At 42.5% G+C, this 17694-nt stretch overlaps 1 protein-coding gene across 9 annotated transcripts in view; it reads left to right on the top strand.

The window, feature by feature from the left end:
- Positions 1–17694, top strand: part of POSTN (periostin) — a 91068-nt gene that overhangs the window by 55088 nt on the left and 18286 nt on the right. For 7 of the 9 annotated variants that reach the window (XM_060763450.2, XM_060763449.2, XM_060763444.2 and 4 more), the window contains exons 13-19: positions 131–261; positions 598–700; positions 8831–8898; positions 10070–10115; positions 12587–12667; positions 16316–16369; positions 17331–17426. In XM_060763450.2, the coding sequence (XP_060619433.2) occupies positions 131–261; positions 598–700; positions 8831–8898; positions 10070–10115; positions 12587–12667; positions 16316–16369; positions 17331–17426 (579 nt within the window). The remainder of the gene's footprint in view (positions 1–130; positions 262–597; positions 701–8830; positions 8899–10069; positions 10116–12586; positions 12668–16315; positions 16370–17330; positions 17427–17694) is intronic. The other 2 variants (XM_060763451.2, XM_060763448.2) reach the window with 1 other exon arrangement.

Genomic DNA, 17694 nt, shown 5'->3' with positions numbered 1-17694 from the left:
TCTTTACATATATAGGGAGGTTGGGGAGGGAGCTAACAAGTTGTCTGTAGTATTTGTTCATGAAAACAAGATATTGGGCTTGATAAATTATTCATGCGGCAGCATTTATGCCCTCCTTTCTCTTTTCCAGGGGACCAAAATGCTCTCCGGAATATTCTGCTTTATCATCTGTCTCAGGGAGTTTTCATTGGAAGTGGATTTGAACCTGGTGTAACCAACATTCTCAAAACTATTCAGGGTGGCAAACTGTACTTAAAAGTGGTGAGCAGTGAAAGTAAACTTTAAGGAAATATTATCACATATCCCATTTCTCCTTCCCCTCCTCCTCTTAAAATTAGTAGTCTGAAAAACCAAATGGAGAGCATTCCACAGGTTATTTTAAAAAACCCTCCAAGAAATTTTAATAGTTTCCTTTTCACTTTATTTAACATTCCTTGTAATGATATCCAAATCCATTATATGATGGAGAATTAACTATATAAAATATTGGACATTATGAAAATGCATGATTCAGCTCTATTAGAGACTATGATAATTATTATTTAAAAGTTATGGTGTTCTGTTTTCTTCTTTTCATCTTGGTTGGTTAATCTTTAGGTAAATGACAGTCTCCTAGTGAATGAACAGCAATCAAAAGAATCTGATCTCATGGCAACCAATGGTGTAATTCACGTTATAGACAAACTTCTGTATCCTGCAGGTGGGTTGTGGATTATTATATTCATAAAATATTTTTGTAAAGTGCTTTATCAAAGATAATCTGGTTTTCTGTAGTATCTGGCTATAAAGAAAGTTGACTTTTATCATTCATCCATAATGTTGGTCATTACCTCAGTTGGTCGGTACCTCTGAGTTGCATAGTTTTAGACATGTAGTTCTCAAATAGCCAACAAACCTGTCAGTGTTTCTTTTGGGACTCCCCCCACCCCCCGATGTGCTATAGTCTTCTCCCATAAGGTCTATACAGGTTATTAACAACTGTGTCCATTAGAATCATAGAATCATAGAGTTAGAAGAGACCTCATGGACCATCCAGTCCAACCCCCTGCCAAGAAGCAGGAATATTGCATTCAAAGCACCCCTGACAGATGGCCATCCAGCCTCTGTTTAAAAGCTTCCAAAGAAGGAGCCTCCACCATACTGGGGCAGAGTCCCACTGCTGAACAGCTCTCACAGTCAGGAAGTTCTTCCTAATGTTCAGATGGAATCTCCATTATGCTTGGTTGATCCAAAAAAATGGTTCAAAACTCATTTCGAATCTAGGGGGCACAGGTAGGGGCCACTGGTAGTTCAAAAGTTGGTACACTCCAAAACTTCTGAAACTTCTGAATTGATTTGTTTATGGCGGGTGTGATTATACAATACATGGAAAACAGCAGTGGCACTGGGAAAACTCCAGGGCCTTCTCCTTCCTTATTTTTATATCAATCTTGATGAAACTTGATATACTGCTAGCACACCAAATTTCAGCATGCTCAGATGATCTACCAATTTTAAAGAATTTTTAAGCAATTTTAAAAATTATTTATTAAAATAAAAATAAAAGAGCTACCTCCTTGAATTTTTAAGGAAATGACAAAAGGTTATAGGGGATCACTCCCCACAACTTTCAGACACATTCATACTGTTGGAAGTCACCATTTGTGCAGCTGAGGCCCAGCAAGATTGGGAAATGTAGCATCAAGTCCCAAAACACAACCCAGAAAAAAGGGTGAGACCCCTATAAAAATAGCAAAACTTTATTGGTGAGCAAAAAAGAAGTTTCCAGAAAAGGGTATAGGGTTACAGCCTGTGCTGGATGGGGTCGCACTCCCCTTGAAGGCACAGGTTCGCAGCTTGGGTGTGATCCTGGATTCATCGCTGAGCCTGGAGCCCCAGGTCACGGTGGTGACCAGGGGAGCATTTGCACAGCTTAGGCTCGTGCACCAGCTGCGCCCGTACCTCAGGAAGTCTGACTTGGCCACGGTAGTCCATGCTCTGGTTACATCCCGTTTAGACTACTGCAACACTCTATGTGGGGTTGCCCTTGAAGACGGCTTCAATTGGTCCAACGCACGGCAGCCATGTTACTAACAGGAGCGGGACGCAGGGAGCATACAACGCCCTTGTTGTACCAGCTCCACTGGCTGCCGATTTGCTACCGGGCTCAATTCAAGGTGCTGGCGTTGGCCTATAAAGCCCTAAACGGTTCCGGCCCAAGATACCTATCTGACCGCATCTCGGCCTACGAGCCCACGAGGACTTTGAGATCGTCCGGGGAGGCCCTGCTCTTGATCCCGCCTGCCTCACAGGCACGCCTGGCGGGGACGAGAGACAGGGCCTTCTCGGTGGTGGCTCCTCGGCTGTGGAACACCCTTCCCGTGGACATCAGACTGGCTCCTTCCCTGTTGATATTCCGCAGGAAACTAAAGACTTGGCTGTTTAAGAAGGCGTTCGAACAAGAAGTGCAATAATTGGTAATGACGACAGGAATGGAACAACGGAAAATGATACTGGATTGTGGTTTAAACGATGAGACGTCGAGATTGGCTTTTTGTATTTTGATATTGTGGATGTTTTTGATAATGATGTTTTGGTTATTGCTAGATTGATATTTTAGATTGTGTCTTGTATTTTTAAACCTGTCCTTTCTATGTTGTACACCGCTGTGAGTCGCCCCCGGGCTGAGAACAGCGGTATATAAGCAAAGCAAATAAATAAATAAATAAAATAAATGACTTTATTAATTTCACCCTCTCCCTGCATCCCAAAAAAACATTTATTTATTTATTTATTTATTTACTAGCTTGGGGACCCGGCAATGCCCGGGTTATTTGAGAAAGGCATTGTGTGCCAAGGTTAGTCTTTATCAGTTATTTATGTGGCTCACAGTGCTCTCAGGAAATTAGTGAAGATATAGCGAGTTGCATCGTCCATGGTCCATCCTCCTTCAAATAGCACCAGGATGTAGAGTGGGTCATGGGGGCTCTGTGTGCCAAGTTTGGTCTTGGTCAGTCATTGGATAAGGGTCGCAGTCGTCTCAGAAAGTGAGTGAAGGTACTGCAAGTCCCATCATCTGTGGTCCATTGTCCTCGAAACTGCAGCAAGATGTAGAATGGGTCATGGGGGCTCTGTGTGCCAAGTTTGGTCTTGATCAGTTATTGGATGAGGGTCGCAGTCGTCTCAGAAAGTGAGTAGAGGTACTTCAAGTCCCATCATCCATGGTCTGCCCTCCTCCAAACTGCAGTAGGATGTAGAGAGGGTCGTGGGGACTCTGTGTTTGGTCTTTATCGGTCTTTGTTGGGGACCACAGTGGTCTGTGGGAACCAAAGGGTTTGAAAGTACTACAAATCCCATCATCCTTGGTCCGTCCTCCCCAAAACCTCACCAGGACGTAAAGGGGGTCATGGGGGTTATGTGTGCCAAGTTTGGTCTAGGTCGTCACCCGTGCTGTTCACAGTGGCCTGTGAAAGTGGCAGCCAATCAGAAAGCTGCCACATTCACCGCCCTCCGCATACAAACATTCTCTTTTATTATATACTAGCTTGGGGACCCAGTGCTGCCCGGGTTATTTGAGAAAGGAATTGTGTATCAAGGTTGAACTTTATCAGTTATTTATATGGCTCGCAGTGGTCTCAGGAAGTTAGTGAAGGTACTGTGAGTTCCTTCATCTGTGGTCCATCCTCCTCCAAACTGCATCGGGATGTAGAGTGGGTCATGGGGGCTCTATGTGCCAAGTTTGGTCTTGATCGGACATTAATGAGGGTTGCAGCAGTCTTGGGAAGGGAGCGGAGGTACTTGAAGTCCCATCATCCATGGTCTGTCCTCCTCGAAAGTGCACCAGAATGTAGAGTGGGTCATGGGGACTCTGTGTGCCAAGTTTGGTCTTGATCAGTCATTGGCAAAGGTCTCAGTGGTCTTAGGAAGTGAGTGAAGTGAGTCGCCCTTAAAGGGCTGAGAATTGCGGTATATAAGCGCAGTAAATAAATAAATAAATGAAGTGACTACAAGTCCCATCATCCATTGTCAAATTCTTCCAAACCGCACCAGGATGTAGAGTGGGTCACGCGGGCTCTCTGTGTAAATTGTGGTCCTGATCCATCATTGTTGGCAGTTGTAATGGTCTTAGGAAGGGAGTGCAGGTATTGCAAGTCCCATCATCCATGGTGCATCCTCTTCTAAACTGCACCAGGATGTAGAGTGCATCATGGAGACTCAGTGTGCCAAGTTTGGTCTTTATCAGTAATTGGATGAGGGTTGCAGTGGTTTCAAGAATTGAGCAAAGGTACTGCAAGTCCCATAATCCATGGTCCATCCCCAGCCAAACCATACCAGGATGTAAAGTGGGCCATGAGAGGTCTATGTGCCAAGTTTGGTCCTGATCAGTCATTGGATGAGGTTAACAGCGGTCTCAGAATGTTCATGGTTTGTCCTCCTCCAAACTGCAGTATGATGTAGAGTGGGTCATGGGGGCTCTGTGTGCCAAGTTTGGTCTGTATTGGTAATGTTCTGACCCAGCCTCCCCTGGCCTTTTCCTTTCCTCTCTTTGTCATCTCGGAATCTTGAAATTGAGGCTGGCCAATCAGAGACCATATGCAAATTTCCTTCTCTCATGTCTCCATTTCTGTCATGAACCCTTTTCTCCACCAGGGGCTCCTGCTGAAACTGGCCAATCAGAGACGATATGCAAATAGCACCACAGCAGCAGCCAATTGGAATCTTGGAACTTTCAGGCTGGCCAATCAGAGACCATATGCAAGGCCAATCAGAGACCATATGCAAATAGCACGACAGTGGCAGCCAATCAGAAAGCTGGCACATACTCCTCCACACCGCCACACTTCTGTCCGCCACATACAAACGTTGACTTTTATTATATAGATAGATAGACTAGCTTGGGGATCCGGCGCTGCCTGGGTTATTAGAGAAAGTGGGTAATGGAGGTCCTGTATGCCAAGTTTGGTCTTGATCAATAATTGGATGAGGGTCGCAGTGGTTTCAGTAAGTGAATGAAGGTACTGCAAGTCCCATCATCCATGATCCACCCTCCTCCAAACTGCAGCAGGATTTTTTTTGTCATGTCAGGAGCAACTTGAGAAACTGCAAGTCGCTTCTGGTGTGAGAGAATTGGCCGTCTGCAAGGATGTTGCCCAGGGGACGCCTGGATGAATTGATGTTTTTATCATCCTTGTGGGAGGCTTCTCTCATGTCCCCGCATGAGGAGCTGGAGCTGATAGAGGGAGCTCATCTGCCTCTCCCCGATTCGAACTGCGACCTGTCGGTTTTCAGTCCTGCCGGCACAGGGGTTTAACCCACTGTGCCACCGGGGGCTCCTTGCAGCAGGATGTAGAGTGGGTCATGGGGGCTCTGTGTGGCAAGTTTGGTCTTGATCAGTCATTGGATGAGGGTCACAGTGGTTTCAGTAAATGAGTGAAGGTACTCCAAATCCCATCATCCATGGTCCATCCTCCTTAAAACTACATCAGAATGTAGAGTGTGTCATGTGTACTCTGTGTCCCAAGTTTGGGCCTGGTCTGTGATTTGTAGGGGCTACAGTGTTCTGTGGGAAGTGAACCGGGTGAAGGTACTGCAAATCCCATTATTCGTGGCCCATCCTGCCCTGAACCCTAACAGGTTGAAAAGTGGGACATTGGGCCTCTGTGTGCCAAGTTTGGTCCTGATCCGTCATTGGTTTGGGCCACAGTGCTCTAAGGAATGGAGTTAAAGTTCTGCAAGTCCTGTCTTCCATGGTCCATCCTCCCTCAAACTGCACCAGGAAGTAGAGTGGGTCTTGAGGGGTCTGTGTGCCAAGTTTGGTCTTGTTCTGTCATTGTTGGGGGCCACAAGGTGTGTTGGACTTCAACTCCCACCATTCACGAAAGCCTCAGACTCCTACCTTTTCCCTCTCAGCCACTTCAGAATGTTAGAATGTTGAGGCTGGCCTATCAGAAACCATATGCAAATTATACCACAATGGGAACCAATTGGAATGTTAGAATGTTGAGGCTGGCCAATCAGAGACCTTATGCAAATTGTACCACAGTGGCAGCCAATCGGAATGCTGCCACATATACCTCCCTCCACATACAAACATTCACTTTTATTATATACTAGCTTGGGGACCCGGCGCTGCCCGGGTTATTTGAGATAGGCATTGTTTGTCTATTCTGTAGTTTTAGTCTAGATCCAATGTCTGGTGGTTCAGTGGGTGCGGGTGAACTACAACTCTCATATGCAAGTCCCATCGTCCATGATCCATTCTCCTCCGCACTGCACCAGGATGGTGGGTGGGTCATGGGGGCTTTGTGTGTCAGGTTTCTTCTTGATCATTGGTCATTGGTGTGGGTCGCAGGAAGTGAATGAAGGTACTGCAAATCCCCTCATCCATGGTGCATCGTCCCACAAACCGCACCAGGATGTAGAGTGGGCAATGGAATCTCTGTATGCCAAGTTCGATCTTGCTCAGCCATTGGTGTAGATCAGAATGGTCTGAAGAAATGACTGATAACACTGTTATTCCCATCATCCATGGTCTAAAGTCTTTCACACCGTATTTATATACCGCCTCTCTCAACCCTAGGCTTTTCCTTCTTTCTCTCTCTTATCTGGCTCCAAACCCTTCCTCTCTCAAAATCTTCCCTTCTCCCTTGCCTTCCTCCATTTTCCTCTGGCTCCAAACCCTTTCTTCCATCCCGCACCCAACAGCAACAAGCAGCAGCAGCAACAACAGTCCAACCTCCCTCTCCCTTCCCTAGCTGCCAATGAGCCTTCCAGCCATGTGCTTTGGTTTATATACAGCAATGGCTGCTGGACACTGCAAACCTCTCCCCTCCCCCAAAACATAACCTCTGATTGGCTGGGAGGCAAGCACTTAGGTTTCGCCTTCCAAAAAGTGTAGTTGCATTAAAAATGCTTCATCATAGTTCCGCCTCACTTCGGCATCCCTTGCAAAGCGAGTCAAAACTATAGGGGACTACAGCCTCACAGAAACATGGCAGAAGTCCTTTCAGAAGGCAAAAACATTCTATCTTTTTCAAGTTACGCCACACCTAGGTGAATCTATCCAACCCTATTATCCATGGCAGAAATATTCAGAAATTTTAGAAATGTGGAAGTATGGAGAAAGTGGTATTTGGGGGGGGGGGGGCAGATGACTACATACCATCCCAATTAAATGTGTCTTCATTGTGGAGCCTGTAATAGTCTTCCAACAATGCAGCTGTATCAGGAGTAATGCTCTGAAGATAGTGTGTTCTGCAGCCTCTTGGTATAGAAGCCCATGAGCAGGTTTTTACTATTTTGATAAAGCGCTCATATTCCTCAGGGACTGGGGCGTCAGATAAGATCTTGTCACCTAACATGTATGAGAAGTTAGACCAATTTGCCTTTCTGAAGTTGAATCTTCATTTAAATTGAACTTCCTGAGGCCTTATAGTTGAGAACAGTTGCCATACTATCGGCTAATGTTGTGTATTTGGTATTGGTGGTCGCACTGATTTAGTTCATGCTGCACAATGCTGTCACTTAGTGCCATCTCCCACTGTTGTAGGATGGTGGGAGCTTACCATGGAGAGGCTGTCCATGGAGAGCTTACCATGGAGAGGCAAAAATGCTTATCCATGAGAATAAGCATTTCTTCCCTGGAGAGGGCAGCCTCTCCATTTTTATTCTCCTGAGCATAACCCCATATGTGGCTATGGCTGTTAAAGTCACCAATTACTACGCCTTTTGATGCCTATCAAAGTTCTCAGGAGAGGAGAAACAAAACTATTTGTTGACTTGTACATAGAGGTAATTGTGATGTTATTAAGCTCTACTGGGGTCTGGAGAACAAGCCCTATGAGGAGCGGCTTAAGGAGCTGGGCATGTTTAGCCTGAAGAAGAGAAAGTTGAGAGGAGATATGATAGCCATGTATCAATATGTGAGAGGAAGCCACAGGGAGGAGGGAGCAAGCTTGTTTTCTGCTTCCCTGGAGACTAGGACACGAAACCGAGGCTTCAAACTACAAGAAAGGAGATTCCATCTGAACATGAGGAAGAACTTCCTGACTGTGAGAGCCGTTCAGCAGTGGAACTCTCTGCACCGGAGTGTGGTGGAAACTTTTAAACAGAGGCTGGATGGCCATCTGTCAGGGGTGATTTGAATGCTTCTTGGCAGGGGGTTGGACTGGAGGTCTCTTCCAACTCTTTGATTCTATGATTCTATGATTCTGACTCACTTTTACAGGAAGCATCATTTTGAATGCCTCTGATAAAAACCGAAACAAGTCCCAGAACATGGGCTTGTCTGGATGGGGCCTTAAATATGCTGCCAGATACTTCCACCATCATGGAAGCTTGAAAACTGCAACTTCTCAAATGATAAACTGCTGAAGTCAAACAGACACTGAGAATGTATATGTATGTTGGAGGGTGCATGAACATTACCTTATAACAGCATAATTGCCAAAGCCTTTTTTAACTATAAAAGAAAGAACCTTTGTTTTTCCTTCCAAAACAATTCTAGCTTATTTTTTGTACTTCATGGCCCAAATATTTATGATAATGAGGAAATGAATTCTACCTGAATAACCTCTTCCCCATCATTCAGTATATTTGAATTGCATAGGTGAGGCAGCCAAAAGGTTTTGCTAATTTTCAATGGGAAGCGAATCTGGAAGTTACATGGTAAGAATAATTTATGGAGAAATATGGACAATCTAAAAAACAAGCCAAGGTATAATCTATGTGTGTGAAAGGGAGGAAAGGAACATGGCTTAGAATTATTTTTATCCCACTTTTCAATGCAGATTATAAAAATAAAACCATTATGGTTTTTAATCTATTTAAATCTATTTTATTTTTATTTTAGATATGCCGGTTGGAAATGATCAACTCCTTGCAATTCTCAAAAAGCTGATTAATTACATTCAGATCAAGGTGCGATTGTTTCATTGTTCTGAGATAAAAGCAAACTGGACCATACAGCATCTCCTGTTTTTAGCAGTTAACAGTCTTCAAACAAAAGCTTGATGTGGTGGGAAAAGAAACAAAAGTACTAGAATCTTTCTGGCTAGATGTAGAAGCCACAAGATCCATACTTAGATTCACGTCCCAAAGAAGCGTTCGCAGACCTAAAGAGTCAGATGGATGTGTTAATTTCAGATCTCACATCAGTTGATAGAGAAACAATTTGCTTTCCTGTATTTCTAAAGTGCAGAAGTTAAAAACCCTAAAGACGCTAAATCCTATTTTATATTGGAAGCTAAGCAAGGACAGTCTGGTTAGTATTTGGATATGCCAATGAATACCAAATGTTGTGGCTTATATTTCCTCTCAAAGAGAACCATATGGAATTAATGAGGTCACCCTAAGTAAACAGGCAACATGCATGTGCCCACAGATACTTGCACACACACTCTGGTTCCGTTATTTGAAGGACATACCTATTGCTATTTGGGACCAGTGGCACCAGGAAACATGGTGATTCCTACACCAGAGGAAAGGGGTCAGGGTAAAAATGAGCAGGAATTATGCACATTGAGAAAGTGAAGAATTTGTGCCTGAAAAAATTGCCAAAACAGGTTGCTCGGGTACAGTGTGAGACACAGAAACTGCAGAGAAAGTAGGGATTCAGTTTAGGTGGGCAACAAAGAAAAAGCAATCAAGCAAAGTTAAATTATTTCTTAGTAATTAGAGGAATATTAAGTTCTCAGTGCAGTCCAGTGTCCCTTGAGTGGTAAGATATCTCTCCCCTGTAGTATTAGATGATGCCCTCAGCACCGTACCACCTAAATTAATCTAGAGGAATAGAGCCAATGTCTAGCTAGGAAGTTTTCATTTTCTCTTCCCACACATAATCTGATGAAGTGTCCTGGAGGATTTGAAAATGTTGCCTTTAAAAATATTTTAATGATCTAATAAAGGTGTTACCAATTCTTGTTTTTGAGAAAATAAGGATGATGACAACAATAACAATAATGTAATTTATTCCATTTCATATATCAGGAGATACAGTCACTTGAAGAATTGTAACTTGGCTATTTTTATTTTCAGGTTTCTAGTGTGTCTATACTGAATTTCAGTCTTCTTTTTCTCTCTCCCCACCCAGTTTGTCCGAGGTAGCACATTCAAAGAGATCCCAATGACATTTTACAGTAAGTACTTTAAAAGATAAGGTAAACTATTAGAATTTTGGGTGTGCAACTGGATGACAATGTTGTGAAATTCAGATGCCTCCACAGGGTATTAGAGTGCTCAAAAAACTGCCAAGACAAAGAACATTTGTCTTATGGGGTAGTCACTAAAACAAAAAGAATACTCATTGGGTAGTTGTAGGTTTTTTCGGGCTATATGGCCATGTTCTAGAAGCATTCTCTCCTGACATTTCGCCTGCATCTAGCACAAGCATTCCTACCTGAGCTAGCACCTCATTACCTCTGAGGATGCTTGCCACAGATGCAGGCGAAACGTCAGGAGAGAATGCCTCTAGAACATGGCCTTATAGCCTGAAAAAACCTCCAACAACCCAGTGATTCCGGCCATGAAAGCCTTCGACAATACACAGAATACTCTTTCTTTTCTCAGTCTATGATTTCTGAGAATAAAATCTCTCAGTAGGAAGGCAGTTATAATTATTCAGACTCATTCAATAAAGTCATTTTACTTATTTTTAAAGGTCCTTTAAAGTGAAATATTACGGGGGCTCAAAATCTATCCATCTTGAAAATCGCATATACTTACATATATTATTCAGTACTTAATTAGGCAAGTTAATGTTTGTGTCCCCAGGTTGAAAATGCCGCTGCTAAACACTAGGTCTGTAAACTGTAAGACAACCAGGATCTAATCCAGGATGAGAATGAAGACCTGCCATGTATTATGAAAACCTAGCAGGACGAAGGTCCCCCCACCTTCGTCCTGATTCCCCCCAATCAAGAACCCAGCTTTACCCACCAGGTTTCTCGGTGCAGCAGAAGGTTAGACCCAGGAGCCAGGGAGGCAAAGTTGCTATGCTCTACGAGATTCCATCCCCCTGACCACGTACTCCATCCCACAATCAACCTTGTTTGAATGTATCTACTTCAGGTGACTTGGACAGAATAAGCATACTGTTGGTGTACTGTCCACCCTGCTGCTCAACATTATTCCTACCTGAGCTAGCCAAGGTGATCTCAGATTTGGCATTGGAGTCTCAACAGCTAATAGTACTGGGGGGCTTCAATGTCCATGTGGAGACCACCCTGTTGGGAGTGGCTCAGGACTTCATAGCCACCATGAGAACCATGGGGCTGTCCCAAGTCGTTTCTGTCTCCACCCATGTAGCTGGACACACCATAGACCTGGTCTTTTGTATGGGATGGGACGGTAGTGGCGGCATTGTAGAGGAACTTTCTACAGTTCCATTGTCATGGACCGACCACTACCTGTTCAGATTTAGGCCAGGTTGCGGCCAGGTTGCTCACTGGAGCGCTGTAAGGAATTAAACAACCCCCTTGTTATGGTAGCTCCAGTGTGCTTTTGGGCGCAATTCAATGTGTTGGTTTTAACCTTTAAAGCCCTGAATGATTCAGGCCCAACCTAGCTATCCAAACACATCTTTCGATATAAACTGGCTCGAGCCTTACTCTTGGTCCCACCCCCGACACATGTGAGGCTGGCGGGAGTGAGAGGGGGAGCCTTCTCAACAGTGGCTCCTTGGTTCTGGCATTCCCTTTGAACATAAGAGTGGCACCCTCTCTGTTATCATTTAGAAAGCAGATAAAAACTTTTCTGTAGGGAGAAGCATTTGGAGATGACCATGGTTAACCGGGTTAAGTGCAATGGATGTGGAAAATGGTAATGAGATGGAAGTCATGTTGAATTTTAATTATAGTTAGCTTTATAATGTTTCACTATGTAATGTTGTTGTTAAAGGAGTATTATAGATTTTATATGTATTGATTTTATGTGTTTGAATGTGAGATGGATCGTTGAACGACATTGAATTGTGCCATATGATAGCTGCTCTGATTCCTTCAATGAGAGAGAGAGGGCGGGATATAAAACAAAGTAAATAAAGTAAATAAAATGTTTTACATTTATACAAGGAAGATACAATGTCAGTGTTGCTGATATATGAATGACGGGGGAATATATATTTGATTACACTATGTAACAAAATTTGAAAAATATTTTTGTTTCTGGTTTGAAAGTTTTATGTCCTGTTTAATTGATATACACCAGAAACTTCTTTTTATAGCTGCCACAAACTATGTTGAATTGGTTGAGACTCTTGAAAAATTATTGAAAAACTATAGCAAAATATGCTATAGGGTTTTTTTGCAGCTGAATAAATTTTGCATGTTTTTATGATAGAGCCAATTAGGAAATAACATTTATAACCCAGGAACAAATATTGTGTTACATAGTGTTATTGCAGTTGCTGTTGCCCATTTTAGTGTAAAATTATTTAGCTTCTTGTGTGTCCTCTATTTTATCAGTTTTATACTTGTTTCTTTATGCAATACTTTTGATACAAAATAAAAAATAGTGTTATTGATGGAAAATTCAAAACAAATGATGAATTGTATTTTTTTCCAAAAATGACATATATGTCTGCTGATTTGCACTATTTTTATTCTTTCAGCCACCCGCATTATTACTAAAGTTGTAGATCCAAAGATTAAAGTAACTGAGGGCGGCTTTGAGCCCATTCTTGGAAAAGAAGGTAAAAATGGTTAATCCGATGAAATAGCAAGATGGATAGCAAACTGTATCTTTTTTCGATAGAGTTACAAGCTGGGTAGATGCGGGGAATGCAATGGATGTAGCGTACCTGTATTTCAGTAAGGCCTTCTACAATGTCCCCCATGACCTTCTGGCAAGGAAACTAGTCCAATGTGGGCTAGGCAAAACTATGGTTAGGTGGATCTGTAATTGGTTAAATGGGCAAACCCAGATGGTGCTCACCAATGCTTCCTCTTCATCCTGGAAAGAAGTGACGAGTGGCATGCCACATGGTTCCATCCTGGGCCCAGTCCTGTTCAACATTTTTATTAATGACTTACATGAAGGGATAGAAGGCATGAACATCAAGTTTGCAGACGACGCCAAATTGGGAGGGATAGCCAATACTCCAGAGGACAAGAGCAGGATTCAAAACGATCTTGACAGATTAGAGAGATGGGCCAAAACTAACAAAAATGAAGTGACAAATGCAAGGTACTCCACTTAGGTAGAAAAAACAAAATGCAAAGCTACAGAATAGGGGACGCCTGGCTCGACAGCAGTATGTGTGAAAAAGATCTTGGAGTCCTCGTGGACAACAAGTTAAACATGAGCCAACAATGTGATGTGGCGGCAAAAAAAGCCAATTGGATTTTGGCCTGCATCAATAGGAGTCTAGTGTCTAGATCTAGGGAAGTAATGCTACCCCTCTATTCCACCTTGGTTAGACCACACCTGGAATATTGTGTCCAATTCTGGGCACTACAATTGAAGAGAGATGTTGGCAAGCTGGAATGTGTCCAAAGGAGGGCGACTAAAATTATTAAGGGTCTGGAGAACAAGCCCTATGAGGAGCGGCTTAAGGACCTGGGCATGTTTAGCCTGAAGAAGAGAAGGCTGAGAGGAGATATGATAGCCATGTATAAATATGTGAGAGGAAGTCACAGGGAGGAGGGACCAAGCTTTTTTCTGCTTCCCTGGAGACTAGGATGCGGAACAATGGCTTCAAATTACAAGAAAGGAGATTCCATCTGAACATGAGGAAGAACTTCCTGACTGTGAGAGCTGTTCAGCAGTGGAACTCTCTGCCCCGGAGTGTGGTGGAGGCTCCTTCTTTGGAAGCTTTTGAACAGAGGCTGGATGGTCATCTGTCAGGGGTGCTTTGAATGCAATATTCCTGCTTCCCGGCAGGGGGTTGGATGGCCCATGAGGTCTCTTCCTACTCTATGATTCTATGATTCTATGAAATACAATAGAATTAAAATGTAATTAAGTGGCTACAAGCACCTATAGTGGTTGTAAGAAATGTAAGAAATGTGGTAAAACTAATGAAAATATGGCTACAATTAAAGAAACTATTGAAATGACTGACAATGAAATGACTGAGGAATCTCACTAGTGTCTTGAGATCTTCCCAGCTCCAACTCCTTGTGGCAAGATTTGCTTCTCCATGTTTGTTGCCAGGGCACACAGTGGGTAAAATAAAAGTACAACATACATTTAAATATTCTGTTTGAACATACTTCTTTTCAGTTTTTTAGGGATTGCAATTCAAAAAGCACCAGAAGCCAGGGTCCCCCCTGTCTACTTGGAAAGCCTCCAGGTATACAGCAGGTTCTGTTCCGTTTCATACCTTGGTGGAATGTGGAAATTGTAATGAAAGAGGTGTGGTGAACATTCTGCCCTCCCCTTGTGTTCAATGCATGCTTTTGGTGCCTGAAAAGGGATTGGGTGTAATTGGGTGCCTTTGGCTCCAAAGGAACCATCTCAAACCAGATCCGTACAGAGCTTGAGATGAGTGGCTGAACTATTATTAAATCATTATTGATTGCATCTCGGGATGCCTTTGTCTTTACCTTAATAATTCCACAAGTAATGACAAAGTAATGACTCATCTTCACCAATGGCTGACTTATAGGTTAGAAAAACTCCAAGTAAATGTGAAACAAGCACAGAACATAGTGAGCACTTCTCATTCCCTTCATGCAGCCAATTTATCACCAGCTGCCAGACTAATAACCCAACCTCTGGCTTTACCCCAAGGCATGATTTGTGTTGGAAAGGCCTCTTAACATTACTCATACTCCCACCACTGATTACTCTACAACAGTCCTTTTCGGGAACTATACCCAGCTCTCCTTTACATGCCAATGATGGCAACAGTAGCAGCCCCAAATGAACACTGGAGCATTCTTTAAGTTGCTTCTCAAATGTGGGAGATAACTGTGATAAAATTGGACAAGAAATGTTGGAAGCCATGTTCTGATCACTTGTATTTTTAAAAAAAATACTTCTGTTCAAAACTGAGTTTGTAGTATGAGCTCTCTGCATTTTGGGTTCCTAGAATTATAGAATCATAGAGTTGGAAGCAACCGCATAGGCCATCCAGTACAATGCTCTGCTGTGCAGGAAAAGCACAATCAAAGCATCCCCAACAGATGGCTGCACACACTCTGTTTAAAACCCCCCAAAGAAGGAGCCTCCTCCACCCTCTGGAGCAGAGAGTTTCACTGCTGAACAGCTCTCACAGTTAGAAAGTTCTTCCTCATGTTCAGGTGGAATCTCCTTTCCTGTAGCTTGAAGTTATTGTTCCACATCCTAGTCTCCAGGGTAGCAGAAAACAAACTTGCTCCCTCCTCCCTATGACCTCCACTCAAATCAAATCATTTATTTCGGTCATTGACCAGCACAGGAAGTAGTCACATTTTCATACAAACTTGGTATGTTTGGTACATTAAAAATATAAATATCACTACTGAAGCACAATATGGGTGAGGGAGCCGAAGGGAAGGGGAAACAGGGTAAAAACATACAATGCCCAGATCCATCACCAAATTGTAGATTCAGAGAAGATTACTGGACACACAGATAACTTTTGGGACTAGTCATTCCCTGACGGATTTTGTATGCTGCTGCACAGAACTTTGCAACATTGTAGGTTGTAGCTGAATTAATATCTGCAAGTAGCATGGAGGTATAACATTGTCCTGAATGGCCTGGGTGCTCACCTACCACCGCTATTAAAGCAGATAATCTGGAATCAGATCCTGGGATATAGGGCAATGTCGAAGGAGCCTCAAAGACCTTTCTCCCCTGTAGACCACTCTTTACAGCATTCCTTCAGCTTTGTTTGGCAAGGCTTGCCCCCAGTTCACAAGACCTGTATAAAATGCTTTAGCAATTCTTCTTAACTAATGCTATGTTCTCCATTTTCACTATTCCATATATTTTAAACACAAAGTCTCTCTAGGAACATGGAACAGTGTACAACCAGATCAGCAAATTAAACAAATTTAGATGTTTCTATGTGTAATTGAATTTGAAAGAAATATTGGATCTGCAGGCCTATACCCAATAAAATTTATTTTTGAGTAATCATATACAGGACTGTACTGTAAATCATTTTTGAGTAAGCATATACAGGACTGTACTGTAAATCATTTTTGAGTAATCATATACAGGACTGTACTGTAAATCATTGCACCTGTAGCACATGACAAAGTTAAATAAAAAAGCTTCTAATGTCATGCTTCAGCTATAAAATTACTGCAGCTAAAATGTTTTCTTTAAAAGCTAAAACATGGTAATTCTATAATAATAATAATAATAATTCCCTAAAGCTATGCATTTTTGTCCTTGCTTGTCACAGATATTAAAACAATAACAAGAGTTGTTGGTAGCACCGTTCGAAAAGAGATTGAAGGTAAGAGTACAATGGGGAAGAAAAGTGGAGTTGCAGCCTGACACACACACTTTTAAGGAGAATTTTCACATCATTTTTCTTACTAGGAATCTTAGGTGAAGTAAAAAAAATAGGGATGTTAGGGGACAGGGGGAGTCACACAGCTAGGGAATGGTGGCCCAGCAAGACCTCACAGTTGTTGAAATGAGAGTGCTTGTTGTTCAAAAAGGGAAGCTTCCACCTGTACTTCTTACAGATGCCGTTTCAGTGAGCAGCTCTCATTGAGCTCTTAATGCCCTCTCAGACTGCCTGATCATAGCCATCCAAAAGAGCACCAAACAGGGATATAGCAGGAGCATCAAGAGGCACAAAAATACAAGTGGAAATGTGAAAGACCAGCACTCTTAATCTGTCTTAATCTGAAGCATCTTGGTAACAGGAGGCCCATCCAGACAGGCCCAAAATGCAGGGCCTGACTCAGTTTTTAATGGAGACATCCAAATGATGCCTCCAGTAAAAATGAATTAATTTGGAATAAACCAAGGTTTCCACATTAATTCAATCAGGATAGCATGTAGACACACACACACCAGGAAAGTCTAGAGTTTGAGTGCATGTAGACAAAACCCATGCCAAAACAGGTTATTTTAACCCACTTTGGCATGGGTTTTAGAGCTGTTTGGAAGCACCCAGAGATCCTTGCTCCTACTCATGCAGTACCTGTAACATATACAGCAATCCTGATATATATCAATGCATGTATATATCATGAATTCTAGGTATTGATCTTCAAGCACACTTGTGTCATGATGGTATTGCAATGCTCTGAAGACTTCCATGTTATTGACTCAGAAATTGTAGGATTGGCCCTGAAGTTAGAAGTTAACATTTAGAAGCTTGTCCCATCCCATGTTTTGATAATTCCTCAATGTTTGTCATGTGTCTATAACACAGTTTCCAATTTTGCAATAATGCTTTGCAGTGCCATCCATTACAAAAATCACCAAAGTGATTGAAGGGGAGCCAGAATTTAAACTGGTCAGGGAAGGTGAAACAGTAACTAAAGTGATTCATGGAGGTGAATATATCTTGCGGGTTGGGTATTACTAACCAGAATGATTTGGAAAAAATAGTTGATGATTTTTGCAAGGCTAAAGGGAGAAGTTTGCTTTCTGCATGTTTTATAATGGTGTATTATAACACAATATTTCATTATTAAACTCATTGCTTTGCTTATCAATACCAGTAAACAAAATCACATACAATGTTCTCCCTATGGTGCTTTGCATGCTGAAACATTGCTGTCTCTTAACATCTCTGATATCTGCTTCCTGAATCATTGCCAT

This window comes from Anolis sagrei, chromosome 2, assembly GCF_037176765.1.
Source record: "Anolis sagrei isolate rAnoSag1 chromosome 2, rAnoSag1.mat, whole genome shotgun sequence".
In the NCBI taxonomy this organism is placed as follows: domain Eukaryota; kingdom Metazoa; phylum Chordata; class Lepidosauria; order Squamata; family Dactyloidae; genus Anolis; species Anolis sagrei.
This window is presented reverse-complemented; position numbering and strand designations above follow the sequence as displayed.